Source organism: Oncorhynchus keta, chromosome 11 (genome assembly GCF_023373465.1).
Source record: "Oncorhynchus keta strain PuntledgeMale-10-30-2019 chromosome 11, Oket_V2, whole genome shotgun sequence".
Taxonomy (NCBI): domain Eukaryota; kingdom Metazoa; phylum Chordata; class Actinopteri; order Salmoniformes; family Salmonidae; genus Oncorhynchus; species Oncorhynchus keta.
Window position 1 is genome coordinate 22,847,257 of NC_068431.1, and position 15,877 is coordinate 22,863,133.

The following is a 15,877-nucleotide window of genomic DNA, read 5'->3' on the forward strand; positions in this document are numbered from 1 at the left end:
GGCCACCGAGAGAGAGGAGCTATCCAGGAAGAACCACTAAGACGGTGACAATCCCGTGACTTTTTGTTATAGTTTAAAGATAATCCTATTGTGTTCCTGTTTCATCTGGAGAAGAAGATGTATGTTTTTCCTTGGAAGATTTTCATTGATTATGTTGGAGTTTTTGTGTTGACCAAATGCCCTCAATCGAGAACTGTGTTCAATCAAGAAAACCTACTCCTGACTCGTTTATTCCACCTTCCCGCTTTAGAGTGACGCCCAATTACTTGGTCCGCTCACAGTCGTTCCACTTCATGATTGTGTCCCACTTGTTGTTGATTCTTCACAAAAAAATACAGTTTTATATCTTTATGTTTGAAGCCTGAAATGTGGCAAAAGGTCGCAAAGTTCAAGGGGGCCGAATACTTTCGCAAGGCACTGTATACCTGCTGGAGCGAGTGCTATGGGTGGGTGTTGTTATGGTGACCAGTGAGCTGAGATAAGGTGGAGCTTTACCTAGCAAAGACTTATAGATGATCTGGAGCCAGTGGGTCTGGCGCCGAATATGTAGCGAGGGCCAGCTGACGAGAGCATACGTCGTAGTGTTGGGTGGTATATGGGCTTTGGTGACAAAACGGATGGCACTGTGATAGACTGCATCCAGTTTCCTGAGTAGAGTGTTGGAGGCTATTTTGTAGATGACATTCCCGAAGTTGAGGATCGGTAGGATAGTCAGTTTTACGAGGGTATGTTTGGCAGCGTGAGTGAAGGAGGGTTTGTTGCAAAATTGGAAGCCGATTCTAGATTTAATTTTGGATTGGAGATGCTTAATATGAGTCTGAAAGGAGAGTTTATAGTCTAGCCAGACACCTAGGTAGTTGTCCACATATTCTAAGTCAGAACCGTGATGCTAGTCGGGCGGGTGGGTGCAGGCAGCTATCGGTTGAAAAGCATGCATTTAGTTTGACTAGAGTTTAAGAGCAGTTGGAGACCACGGAAGGAGTGTTGTATGGCATTGAAGCTCGTTTGGAGGTGTGTTGTATACAGAATGGTGTCGACTGCATAGAGGTGGATCAAGGAAGCACCCACAACAAGAGCGACATCATTGATGTATACATAGAAAAGAGTAGGCCTGAGAATTAAACCCTGTGGTGCCCCCATAGAGACTGCCAGAGGTCCGGACAACAGGCCCTTCGATTTGACACACTGAACTCTATCTGAGAAGTAGTTGGTGAACCAGGCAAGGCAGTCATCTCAGAAACCAAGGCTGTTGAGTCTGCCGATAAGAATGTGGTGATTGACAGATTCGAAAGCCTTGGCCAGGTCGATGAAGACGGCTACACAGTACTGTCTTTTATCAATGGCGGTTATGATATTGTTTAGTACCTTGAGCATGGCTGACATGCACCCGTGACCAGCTCGGAAACCGGATTGCACAGCGGAGAAGGTACGGTGGGATTCGAAATGGTCAGTGATCTGTTTGTTAACTTGGCTGTTTGTTAACTTGGCTATAATGGCATTCGCAATAATTGGATGTGCATTCTGCCACCTACTGTGCAGGTAAATATTAAGGATCCCTAAAAGGAAAAAATAATATACAAAACTAACAACGAACAAAATAATTACTAAACAAAATCAACCCGCTTTTCTGTCTTTGAGCCCCAAAAACGTATTGGCTGCAGATATAATGATATCCAGTAATGATATCCAGCTTCTTGGACTTCTTAGACACTTATGCTGTACAATTAATCACTGTGGCTATAAATGCCACAAAATCCACCTTCTTCACAATGAATGTATCAGGATCACTCAATTGACTTAAAACACTAGCAACTGGTTGTAATGCATCTTCAACACTGTTGCCTCTTGCCTCTTGGACTGTCTTCAACGCCTCCACATAGATCTGCTGCACAGCCATGATCCTTGACACCTCCTTCACCCTAACAGGGCACTTAAGGAAGTCTGGAGTATGATCCCCACCACAGTTGCAACAATTTCCATTCACAGATTCTTCAATACCATACTTCTCTCTTCTACAAACATGTGACCATATAATACCTACGTGTTTCAAGCAGACCTCCCTGTGCCCTAGAAAGCGAAGGTAACCTGCCTAAATGATTACCGCCCCATAGCATTCACGTCGGTAGCCATGATGAGATTTGAAAGGCTGGTCATGGCTCACATCAACACCATCATCCCAGAAACCCTAGACCCATTCCAATTCACATACCGCACCAACAGATCCACAGATGACGCAATCTCAATCACCTTCCACACTGCCCTTTCTCACCGGGACAAAAGGAACACCTATGTGAGAATGCTGTTCATTGACTACAGCTCAGCGTTCAACACCATAGTGCCCACAAAGATTATCACTAAGCTAAGGACCCTTGGACTGCAACTGGATCCTGGACTTCCTGACAGGCCGCCCACAGGTCGTAAGGCTAGGCAACAACACATCTGCCACGCTGCTCCTCAACACGTGGGCCCCTCAGGTGTGCGTGCTTAGCCCCCTCCTGTACTCCCTGTTCACCCACAACTGCATGGCCAAGCATGACTCCAACGCCATCATTAAGTTTGCTGACGACACAACTGTGGTAGGCCCGATCACCGACAACGATAAGACACCCTATAGGGAAGTCAGAGACCTGGCAGTGTGGTGCCAGGCGAACAACCTTTCTGTGAGCAAGACAAAGGAGATGATCGTGGAATACAGGAAAAGGGGGGCCGAACATGCCCCCATTCACATTGACGGGGCTGTAGTGGAGTGGGTTAAGTTTCAAGTCCCTTGGTGTCCATATCACCAACAAACTATCATGTTCCAAACACACCAAGAAAGTTTTGAAGAGGCTAAGACAATGCCTTTTCCCCCTCAGGAGACATGTCATGGGTCCCCACATCCTCAAAATGTCTTACTGCTTCACCATTGAGAGCATCCTGACCGGTTGCATCACCGCCTGGTATGGCAACTGCTCGGCATCCGACTGCAAGACGCTACAGAGGGTAGTGTGTACACCACTGGGGCCAAACTTCCTGCCATCCATGACCTATATACTAGGCGGTGTCAGAGGAAGGCACAAAAAATTGTCAAAGACTCCAGTCATGCAAGTCATAGACTGTTCTCTCTGCTACCGCACGGCAAGCGGTACCAGAGCGCCAAGACTAAAAGGGTCCAAAAGGCTCCTTAACAGCTTCTACCCCCAAGCCATAAGACTGCTGAACAATTAATTTGCATTATTTGCATTGAACCCCCCTTTGTTTTTACACTGCTGCAACTTGCTGTATATTAGCTATGCATAGTCACTCTACCCATACCTACATATACAAATTACCTCAACTAACCTGGACCCCCACACATTGACTCGGTTTTATTGTTATTTTATTGTGTTACTTTTTTAAATTGTTGGTTAAGGGCTTGTAAGTATGCATTTCACGGTACGGTCTACACCTGTTGTATTCGACGCATGTGATGGATATAAAATCACATTTTAATTCCCACACTATAATGGTTTGGGCACAAGTGCTCTCACCGCATACCTCTCATATCCAAGCTTCACATATTCAGGTAGAGTCTCCTCAAACAACAATAATAATGATAGGCTTTTCTCCTTCCTTCCATTTACCATACGGATCAGGCGAAATGCACTGACCACTCCTAGGATTTTCTGACTATATCCAACGAGACTCCAGCTATAACTCCTTTGGCAGGCGCCCTGCTCCGAAGATCAATAGATGATACTTCTGACGTGGACAATTTTGCCAGATCCAGTGCAGCTTCGAGTCACCTTGATTGAATGCACCTTTCCCACTGCTTTCTTCACAGTCCTCGATATTACAAATGGACTTCCCAAAATAATCTCCTTGTCCAAAAAACACAGTCCAATAAGAAATGCATTATTGGACCGGTCCTTGTCTTCTACTACAACTTGCTTGGTTTGTTCCATTCTTTTGATTTCACTATTTTTGATTCATTGTCACACACTTCACTTGCCACACTTTCAGATTTAAACACATTCAAAGATACTTCTCTAAAGATGAGGACATTTTAACACTCAGAGCTTGGGATTTTTGACCAATTACGTTCACGTTTTCATGCTGCGTCACACAGTTGGTACGGTGGCTGTTTGGGATATCACACCCACATCAAACCACACCCCCAAAACTAATGGCTTCTTGCATTTTTTGTGAGAAGGCTAAAATACTAGGCCTAATCAATGAGTTCAGCCCCTCTTTGAAGGCAGAATGTAGTGAGGCTGGGAAATGTGCCAAAGATTTTTAACTACACTGACGAGATAATGGACTTGCCTTGGGAATCGTTGTCCATGAAGTCGGAGGAAAGGCTGGAACTCTTAGCCAATAAGATGCCAGAGAGATTTGTCACTAGGCAGAACAAGACCTGAAATAAAGTTGTTTTTCTCAAATTCGTTGTGATTGTTATATCTAGCTGAGCCGTAGAACACACGTTTGCACGGTTTCACATTGTAAATCACTCATACTACCTCAATTGGGCCAACCAACCAGTGCTCCCGCACATTGGCTAACCGGGCTACCTGCATTGTGTCCTGCCACCCACCACCCGCCAATCCCTCTTTTACGCTACTGCTACTCTCTGTTCATCATATATGCATAGTCACTTTAACCATATCTACATGTACATTCTACCTCAATCAGCCTGACTAACCGGTGTCTGTATGTAGCCTCGCTACTTTTATAGCCTCACTACTGTATATAGCCTGTATTTTTACTGTTGATTTATTTATGTACTTACCTATTGTTCACCTAATACATTTTTTGCACTATTGGTTAGAGCCTGTAATGAAGCATTTCCCTGTAAGGTCCACACCTGTTGTATTCGGTACACATGACAAATAAACTTTGATTTGATTTGACATGTGCCACTCATTCTGATAATCCATTCATATATAAAGCAGCACACTGTCGTACACCATAACAACCGCACAGTACGACGTACAGTGCATAACAGTGATGTCAAGCCTGTCCACTCATAGAGGACCATCATAACAATGTAAACATTAAGCACCTCCTAGTCGATCAAATAGGCCTCACGTAGTGAATTGGCTTTCTTTTTTTCATGTTAATCGAACTCGATGGACCCTCTCCCATTGCATCCCATTGAAAAAGCACTTCCACATTTTTTTTCACATGGATGGAAGTCAAGCCTATACCTCTTTGGATGAGCTAACTGGACTATTGCATTTAGTAGAGGATGGAGACGCAGGAATATTTGAATTTGGTGTCGGTTAATTTGTACTGATTCTTTCCTCACTGCATGGTTACTTTCAGAATGCACATTGTGATCTGATGAATCTGTCATTCATTTATTGTTTGTACACTGTCCGAAGTATAATGTTTCTCAGTTGATCAATTCCTTGCATGTGTACTGTGTACTGTCACTTCTGTCTTTTGTCGACTGCTGCTATTTTGACAAGGTCTCTCTTGCAAAATACATTTGATTTCAATGAGACTAACGTGAATAAATAAAGGTTCAATGCAGAAATCACTTTAGCTTGAATAGCATTATAAGTAATCACATCTCAAAATCACGCATTTATTTTTTTATCTTCCTATTGCAGCTCTGCTGCTCAACCAGGGTAAGATCTAATAAGTTTTGCACACAATTGAAAGGTCCACTGTGATTTTTACAGATGCTTTTGAACATTAAAATGATATATACCCATTGATTATTTTACAATATGGCTTATTAATGCATCATGAGCTTAGTTCACCTGTCTAACCCCATCATAACTACAAAATATGTATTTGTTTAACTCCATTTATATTAGTCCCATCATGTATTGTAGTAAGAGAACATTCCCCTTTCCTCTCCCCCTTTAGGGAACCCTACTCCAGAAGAGGAGGACGCCAGACGTATCTCAGAGATGGGGAAGCCCATTCTAGGGGAGCACAGCAGGCTAGAGGTCATCATAGAGGAGTCCTACGAGTTTAAGGTGTGTGTGTGTGTGTGTGTGTGTGTGTGTGTGTGTGTGTGTGTGTGTGTGTGTGTGTGTGTGTGTGTGTGTGTGTGTGTGTGTGTGTGTGTGTGTGTGTGTGTGTGTGTGTGTGTGTGTGTGTGTGTGTCATATACAGTGTGTGCGTGCGTGTCTGTATGTGTGTTGTGTTATGTTTGATTAACCCCTCTCACTGTGGCACCCTCTCACCCAACAGATCCGACAGGGAATGACTCCAAATGGGATACTAGACCCGGTATTGTAGCCACTAGCATGCAGTGTGCTCTGGGATTTATTTGACAGGACTGAGGTGTCTCTTAACTGAGAGCCTCTAGAACTGGAGGATCTCTACTTCCATTTACACGTTCTCATCTTTCAGAATAGAACAGAGCTGTTGCTCAACCTAGTTTTGCCCCCCACCAGCCATTACGCATTTGGTCTATTCAACCACCAGAACACCTGATTCAACTTATTAAGGGCTTGGTAATTAGATTACTAATTGAATCAGGTGAGCTAGTTCTAAAAATGTATTTTAAACTAATGTGGAATCGCTGGGGTAATCTCTTGGGGGGGGGATGTCCGAGGACCAGGTCGGGAAACACTGGAATAGATACAGTATATTGTGATGTTGATAGAATGTATATCAAAGCCAAGAAACCTTTTCACACAAACTGTCCTGTAAGTATGTAATGTAATTGAAAAATAGGGGTAGGATTGTAGAGAATCGAAGGACTGTGAATGTAATAAGAAACGTTAGGTGCTGGTTTGAGCACGGTAGCAAACACTACAGAATGTCCGGTCAGAACAAGGATGAGGTGGATATCCAGGTTAAGAGGAGTTTAATGGAGGATATCCACACTCACACACACAAATGACACATCTGACCACTCATGGTTCAGATAACTGAGAATCATGTCCAGTGTTAACTGACATTAACTACAGTGAGGCAAAAAAGTATTTAGTCAGCCACCAATTGTGCAAGTTCTCCCACTTAAAAAGATGAGAGAGGCCTGTCATTTTCATCATAGGTACACTTCAACTATGACAGACAAAATGAGGGAAAAAAATCCAGAAAATCACATTGTAGGATTTTTTATGAATGTATTTGCAAATGATGGTGGAAAATAAGTATTTGGTCAATAACAAAAGTGTATCTCAATACTTTGTTATATACCCTTTGTTGGCAATGACAGAGGTCAAACGTTTTCTGTAAGTCTTCACAAGGTTTTCACCCCCTGTTGCTGGTATTTTGGCCCATTCCTCCATGCAGATCTCCTCTAGAGCAGTGATGTTTTGGGGCTTTTGCTGGGCAACACAGACTTTAAACTCCCTCCAAAGATTTTCTATGGCGTTGAGATCTGGAAACTGGCTAGGCCACTCCAGGACCTTGAAATGCTTCTTACGAAGCCACTCCTTCGTTGCCCGGGCGGTGTGTTTGGGATCATTGTCATGCTGAAAGACCCAGCCACGTTTAATCTTCAATGCCCTTGCTGATGGAAGGAAGGTTTCACTCAAAATCTCACGATACATGGCCCCATTCATTCTTTCCTTTACACGGATCAGTCGTCCTGGTCCCTTTGCAGAAAAACAGCCCCAAAGCATGATGTTTCCACCCCCATGCTTCACAGTAGGTATGGTGTTCTTTGGATGCAACTCAGCATTCTTTGTCCTCCAAACACGACGTGTTGAGTTTACCAAAAAGTTATATTTTGGTTTCATCTGACCATATGACATTCTCCCAATCTTCTTCTGGATCATCCAAATGCTCTCTAGCAAACTTCAGACGGGCCTGGACATGTACTGGCTTAAGCAGGGGGACACGTCTGGCACTGCAGGATTTGAGTCCCTGGCGGCGTAATGTGTTACTGATGGTAGGCTTTGCTACTTTGGTCCCAGCTTTCTGCAGGTCATTCACTAGGTCCCCCCGTGTGGTTCAGGGATTTTTTTTTTTTTTTTTTTTTTTTTTTTTGACCCCACAGGGTGAGATCTTGCATGGAGCCCCAGAACAAGGGAGATTATCAGTGGTTTTGTATGTCTTCCATTTCCTAATAATTGCTCCCACAGTTGATTTCTTCAAACCAAGCTGCTTACCTATTGCAGATTCAGTCTTCCCAGCCTGGTGCAGGTCTACAATTTTGTTTCTGGTGTCATTTGACAGCTCTTTGGTCTTGGCCATAGTGGAGTTTGGAGTGTGACTGTTTGAGGTTGTGGACAGGTGTCTTTTATACTGATAACAAGTTCAAACAGGTGCCATTAATACAGGTAACGAGTGGAGGACAGAGGAGCCTCTTAAAGACGAAGTTACAGGTCTGTGAGAGCTAGAAATCTTGCTTGTTTGTAGGTCACCAAACACTTATTTTCCACCATCATTTGCAAATAAATTCATTAAAAATCCTACAATGTGATTTTTGGGGATTTTTTTTCTCATTTTGTCTGTCATAGTTGAAGTGTACCTATGATGAAAATTACAGGCCTCTCTCATCTTTTTAAGTGGGAGAACTTGCACAATTGGTGGCTGACTAAATACTTTTTTGCCCCACTATGTGGTCCTGAAAGGAAAGAGGAGAAATAAATCATATCACATATGGCATCATTTAGTAACCAAAAATGTGTTAAACAAATCAAAATAGATTTTAGATTTTAGATTCTTCAAAGTAGCCACCCTTTGCCTCGATGACAGCTTTGCACACTCTTGGCATTCCCTCAACCAGCTTCACCTGGAATGCTTTTCCAACAGTCTTGAAGGATTTCCCACATATGCAGAGTACTTGTTGGCTGCTTTTCCTTCACTCTGCGGTCCAACTCATCCCAAACCATCTCAATTGGGTTGACGTCGGGTGATTGTGGAGGTCAAATCATCTGATTCATTCTCCATCACTCTATTTATTGGTCAAATAGCCCGTACACAGCGTGGAGGTGTGTTAGGTCATTGTCCTGTTGAAAAACAAATGATAGTCTCACTATGCGCCAACCAGATGGGATGGCGTATCGCTGCAGAATGCTGTGTGCGTTGAATTCTCAGTAAATTACTGGCAGTGTCATCAGCAAAGCATCCCCACACCATCAAACCTCCTCCTCCATGCTTCACGGTGGGAACCACACATGCAGAGATCATCCGTTCACCTACTCTGCGTCTCACAAAGACACGGCGGTTGGAACAAAAAATCACAAATTTGGACTCATCAGACCAAAGGACAGATTTCCACCGGTCTAATGTCCATTGCTCGTGTTTCTTGGCCCAAGTAAGTCTCTTCTTATTGGTGTCCTTTAGTAATGGTTTCTTTGCAGCAATTCGACCATGAAGGCCTGATTCACCCAGTCTCCTCTGAACAGTTGGTGTTGTGTCTGTTACTTGAACTCTGTGAAGGATTTATTTGGGCTTATCCTCTGTTGCAGAGGTAACTCTGTGTCTCTGGGTCTTCCTTTCCTGTGACGGTCATGAGAGACAGTTTCATCATAGCGCTTGATGGTTTTTGTGAGTGCGCTTGATGGTTTTTGTGAGTGCACTTGAAGAAACTTTCAAAGTTTTTGAAATTTTACGCATTGACCGACCTTCATGCCTTAAAGTAATGATGAACTGTAATTTCTCTTTGCTTATTTGAGCTGTTTTTGCCATAACATGAACTTGGTCTTAGCCCTATTTGGTAAATCTTCTCTATACCGCCCCTACCGTGTCACAACAAAACTGATTGGCTCAAACGCATTATGAAAGGAAAGAAATTCCACAAATGAACTTTTATCAAGGTAAACCTGTTAATTGAAATGCATTCCAGGTGACTACCTCATTAAATTGGTTGAGAGAATGCCAAGAGTGTGCAAAGTTGTCATCAAGGCAAATGGTGGCTACTTTGAAGAATCTCAAATATAAAATATATTTAGATTTGTTTAACACTTTTTTGGTCACTACATGATTCCATATGTCCTATTTAATCATTTTGATGTCTTCACTATTATTCTACAATGTAGAAATAACAAAAATAAAGAAACACCTTTGAATGAGTATGTGTGTCTAAACTTTTGACTGGTACTGTATATAGAATAGAAAATAGCTTAGCACAATAAATGAGTAATGCTAATAAATGCTAATCACTAACAGTTATGCTGAAATGCTAATGCATTCCAATACAAAATGCTAATGTTTGCTAACGCAAACGGGAGCGCGAGCTAGCTAACAACCTCAATACACAGTAATTGTACACAATAAACCACAAAACTTAGCTCCACATAATATGACACAGATCTCAAGGCACTTATGTTTAGATGCACACACAATTAAACATCAGACAGTCCACAGCAGGAAAAGTTCAGCAGGAGGTAAAACTGTGGATGTGCTCATCAGGATGGGGATAGCATGTTTCTGACCGCACAGAGTGCTGGGGTCATAGACTAACTGAAACTGAAGTCCTGGGAATCAAGGCCAGTGATAGGCTGAAAGGAGATGTGTTGATAATTATTTGACTGACCTTGACCAATAAGACACTAACAAAAGTGGGGGTCCTCTGAATGGGAGATTAAGCTGCCGAAGTAATGGCTAAAATCAGCTGACTGAAGCTGGCCGTTTTAACAGTAATGATACTTCTCTTCTACCCTCATGTCTATCCTGACTTCAGTTTGATAAGAACAGAAGTCATGAGACAGAATGTGTGTGACATTTTATGTGTTTGCGCTTCAGAGCATGCCGTGTCAGCTTTTGTTGTTGAATACTTGCCCACTCTCATTGCTAATCTTTTTTGTGTTTTGATAGAGCACCGTGGACAAACTCTTGAAGGACACCAATCTGGCTGTGGTGATTGGAACTCATTCCTGGAGAGAACAGTTCATTGAGGCGGTCACAGTCAGTTCAGGAGGTCAGACATAACCTGAGTTATGTCATGTAAATAATTCACAAATATGTAATGATACATACAGTGCATTCGGAAAGTATTCAGACCGCTTGACTTTTTCCACATTTTGTTACGTTACAGCCTTATTCTAAAATGGATTAAAAAACAACTTTTATTAATCAATCTACACACAATACCCCATAATGACAAAGTGAAAACAGAAATACTTTATTTACGTAAGTATCCAGACCCTTCGCTATGAGACTCAAAATTGAGCTCAGGTACATCTTGTTTCCATTGATCATCCTTGAGATGCTTCTACAACTTGATTGGAGTCCACCTGTGGTCAATTAAATTGATTGGACATGATTTGGAAAAGCACATACCTGTCTATGTAAGGTCCCACAGTTGACATTGCATGTCAGAGCAAAAACCAAGCCATGAGGTCGAAGGAATTGTCCAGCCTCCATCATTCTTAAATGGAAGACGTGTAGAACCACCAAGACTCTTCCTAGAGCTGGCCACCCGGCCAAACTGAGCAATCAGGGAAGAAGGACCTTGGTCAGGGAGATGACCAAGAACCCAATGGTCACTCTGACAGAGCTCCAGAGTTCCTCTGTGGCGATGGGAGAACCTTCCAGAAAGACAACCTTCTCTGCAGCACTCCACCAATCACGCCTTTATGGTAGAGTGGCCAGACAGAAGCGACTCCTCAGTAAAGGAACATGACAGCCCACTTGGAGTTGGCCAAAAGGCACCTAAAGGACTCTCAGACCATGATAAACTAGATTCTCTGGTCTGATGAAAACAAGCTTGAACTCTTGGGCCTGAATGCCAAGCGTCACATCTTTAGAAAACCTGGCACCATCCCTACGGTGAAGCATGGTGGTCTGGGAGACTAGTCTGGAGTAAGGGTAATATGAACGGAGCAACGTACAGAGAGATCGTTGATGAAAACCTGCTACAACGCAGGAGTGGCTTCGGGACCGGTCTATGAATGTTCTTGAGTGGCCCAGCCAGAGCTCAGACTTAAATCTGATCGAACATCTCTGGAGAGACCTGAAAATAGATGTGCAGCGGCGCTCCCCATCCTACCTGACCAAGCTTGAGAGGATCTGCAGAAAACAATGGGAGAAAGTCCCCAAATAAAGGTGTGCCAAGCTTGTAGCGTCATGTACCCAAGAAGACTCCAGGCTGTAATGGCAGCCAAAGGTGTTTCAACAAAGTACTGGGTAAAGGGTCTGAATACTTATGTAAATGTGATATTTCGTTTAAAAAAAAAAAAAATTACAAAAAAGTCTAAAAACCTGTTTTTGATATGTCATTATGTCGTATTGTGTGTAGATTGATGAGGAATTTTTAAAGCCAGTAACGCAACAAAATGTGGAAAAATCAAGGGATCTGAATACTTAGCGAATGCACTGTACATATATAATGTGTATATTTTACAGTATATTGTGTGTGTGTGCGTGTGTGTTTGTTTGTCTGTATGGTTTGTATCATGGTTTGGTCTTTTCTCCGGCAAATGTATGCTATCGATAAATACTCATCGATAACACTGTTTGTCACTGTCTTCTACCTGCCTCATTTTGCCAGGTGACGAGGAAGAGGGAGTGGAGCGGCGAATGCCCAACTGCTTTGACTACTTCATGCACATTGTGACAGTTTTCTGGAAGATTCTGTTTGCCTGCGTGCCACCTACCGAGTACTGGAATGGCTGGGCCTGCTTTGTGGTGTCCATCATTGTCATTGGCTTACTAACCACCGTCATCGGGGACCTGGCCTCCCACTTCGGCTGCACCGTGGGCCTCAAAGACAGTGTCACTGCTGTGGTGTTTGTGGCTCTGGGCACCTCCATCCCTGGTGAGTGTGTGTGTGTTGGACAAGTGTGTGTGTGTGTGTGTGTGTGTGTGTGTGTGTGTGTGTGTGTGTGTGTGTGTGTGTGTGTGTGTGTGTGTGTGTGTGTGTGTGTGTGTGTGTGTGTGTGTGTGTGTGTGTGTGTGTGTGTGTGTGTGTGTGTGTGTGTGTGTGACTGAGTGTCTGCTTTAAGTTACTTTATCTTCAATCCAAGCTAGCTATTTACCCTAAACCTAACTCTTGAACCAACTAAAACCCAAAATGATACCTCCCAACCTCTATTTAAACCTCTCCCAGCCTTAGTGATACTAATCCTAACCTTATTCTAACCATATTCTAAACTCTAACCCAAACCTCTTTCCATAGACACCTTTGCCAGTAAAGTCGCTGCCACCCAGGACCAGTATGCCGACGCGTCGGTGGGCAACGTGACGGGTAGCAATGCGGTCAACGTTTTCTTGGGCATCGGGGTGGCGTGGTCCATCGCTGCCATCTACTGGGAGACCAAAGGTCAAACTTTCCGCGTGGACCCCGGCTCACTGGCCTTCTCGGTCACGCTCTTCACCATCTTCGCCTTCATCAACATGGGGGTGCTGATGCTCCGCCGCCGGCCGTCTGTAGGGGGAGAGCTGGGGGGGCCCAAGGTCACCAAGGTGCTCACCACCCTATTCTTCTTTGGCCTCTGGTTCATCTACATCCTCTTTTCCAGCCTGGAGGCCTACTGCCATGTAAAGGGCTTCTGAGGGAGCACAGGGCTAGATAGGTAGATGGGTAGATTGAGGAACTCACACATGCACACAGACACACACACATGCGCATACATGCTTGCACGCACACATACACACACATACACACACATACACATCATCATCATCATCATTGCCACTGCAACGACACATCTTCGACATCTAGCAGAAGATCCACTACCAGGAGTAATGATGCAAATGTCTATTTTCTGTACTCACTGCTCACAGAGAGAATGTCAGACACTCTCTCGCTCGCTCTCTCTCTCTCACACACACACACACACACACACACACACAAAATGTAGGGTGTAGAAGAAAATGTAGAAGGAAAAGGTGGTTATTAGTAGAGGAATGTGGTGGTGATGGACTATGTGATGATCACAATCACAGGATGCTAATATGCCTGGTATAGAAAGTGGAGGGGACACCGTGCAAAGACACTCTTTAAAATAGGCTGCTCAGGTTAAGAGGAAAGACATGGATGGAGTGTGAAGTCTGGATCTTGACAACACTGGAGACCACATCAACATGATTCTGGTCTGGGTCTGTCTGGGCCTCAGCTCCTGAGGTCTGGGTATAGTTTTACAGTTTTGGACCAGGCCATAATCTTTGGTAGTCTCTCAACTCACGTGGTCAAGATCTGTCACTGAATACCATCTCTTGTCAGAGTTATTTGGCCACGTAGCTCTGGTCCATCGTGCAACGACAACAACGAGTTACCTCTTCAGAGGCAACTCGTTGTTGTCATCACGCAATGGACCAGAGCTAGTGGCCAAGTAGGACTGACATAACACTGAGGGGACACCTTGTTCTGCATGCCTTGCCGGCGGCAAAGTATCAGCACCCCAATGTTAATTCCCTAATGTGGGAGCCGGGTAGGAATGCAATGGCTAACACTTAGGTGGACCCATTGTGCAAAACTGTTTGAAATTATATAATTTCAATCAGTGTTGCCCACTGGGGAAGATGCCTTATTTGACTGTAAGGTCAAATAAGAGTTTTGGTTTGAGTCTAGGTCTTCATCTTGCTGCTTATGGCCTACCTATGTTAGTTGAACGAGGGCACTACGGTGGCTGATCCAGATAAACTTGATGAACAGAACAATGTAAACTACACATGGCAGATAAGCATCTCCCTTTCTCCCTTTTGGTCCTGTATGGCACAATGGATATAGCTGCCTCCGACACCCACAACAACCTCTTCCCCAGCTTTTGTATTATACATTTCTCTTGGAAATAGTTGTATCTCTATTCCCTATTATGTCATCTTGTGGCAAGAGGTGAAATGCTAATATAATTAGCTTATCCCCTTTCATTTGGGCTCACCCCAGTCTTCATAGCAAAAACAACCAAAGACTATGGGCTCAATGCTGTTTAGTAGCATGCTATTGCATGCTGTTTAAAAATGCTGAGAAGCTGCTATGACATGAAATACTGTAAATTATAGAGAAATCACTGAGTATCTGCCATTTAGAGTGACAATGTGACAGAGATAATTCATCCAACTCAACATGAGTAGTCTTATCATCAATTTATTTATGAATTTTGTCATTAAATGTATGTATATTTTAATGTAAGAACTTACATTCACAAGAAATGACATTGTAATTTATTTCAAGTTGTAACAATTACATTGAAAATGTATCACAGTTCTCAGTCTCTGTTTGATCAATCTCATATTTTATTGTAATATTTTAATGATTTTTTTGCCTAAGATGTGAGATGTGTCTCTGAGATGTGTCTCAGACACTGAGATGTGTCTCAGTGTCTGTGGCCTAAGGAAGTTTCTGCTGGAGCTAGCTCAATATTGGACTAAAAGGAGCATAACGTTACTCCTTAGTCCTAGGACCTTACATGCTGCCAGCAGCATACCATCCTGCATACCACTGCTGGCTTGCTTCTGAAGCTAAGCAGGGTTGGATGGGAGACCAGATGCTGCTGGAAGTGGTGTTGGAGGGCCAGTAGGAGGCACTCTTTCCTCTGGTCTAAAAAAAAATATCCCAATACCCCAGGGCAGGGATTGGGGACACTGCCCTGTGCAGGGTGCTGTCTTTTGGATGGGACGTAAAAAAAATGGGTGTACTGACTCTCTGAGGTCATTCAAAATGTATTTCCCAGTCGGAGCTCGTTTTTTCGGGAATTCCCAGTTGTCTTGAACTCACTGAAGTCAAGTTTTCACAGTTCCGAGTTAACAGTTGTTTTGAGCACGGCAAAATCATGCTTCATTGACAGCATGGACAATGTTGAATGTTTATCATTTTAAATTTGGAAAAGAGCCCCTTAATCCCAGATTTGGGACCACACAGCCACTGTCACTGATTCCTTACAAACCACTCATTGTTGAATTTGTGATTTCCAACTTGCTGAGTAATGTTAATGTCCAATCGCCGATGAGCACCGAATACGTTTTATCTATAATTTCTCTTCCTTATTTATCTTCATATGATAAGGATTAAAAAGGATTTGCCAGTAGATTGTTGACTTGATTCATGATGATTACTGCT

At 43.3% G+C, this 15,877-nt stretch overlaps 1 protein-coding gene across 8 annotated transcripts in view; it reads left to right on the forward strand.

Annotated features, from left to right (window-relative positions):
• Positions 1-15,025, forward strand: part of slc8a2a (solute carrier family 8 member 2a) — a 61,766-nt gene extending 46,741 nt beyond the window's left edge. For 7 of the 8 annotated variants that reach the window (XM_052529761.1, XM_052529762.1, XM_052529760.1 and 4 more), the window contains 5 exons: positions 5,574-5,591; positions 5,836-5,948; positions 10,693-10,795; positions 12,368-12,634; positions 12,995-15,025. In XM_052529761.1, the coding sequence (XP_052385721.1) occupies positions 5,574-5,591; positions 5,836-5,948; positions 10,693-10,795; positions 12,368-12,634; positions 12,995-13,371 (878 nt within the window). In that variant the 3' untranslated portion in view covers positions 13,372-15,025. The remainder of the gene's footprint in view (positions 1-5,573; positions 5,592-5,835; positions 5,949-10,692; positions 10,796-12,367; positions 12,635-12,994) is intronic. The other variant, XM_052529764.1, reaches the window with a different exon arrangement.
• The last annotated feature ends 852 nt before the right edge of the window (positions 15,026-15,877 follow it).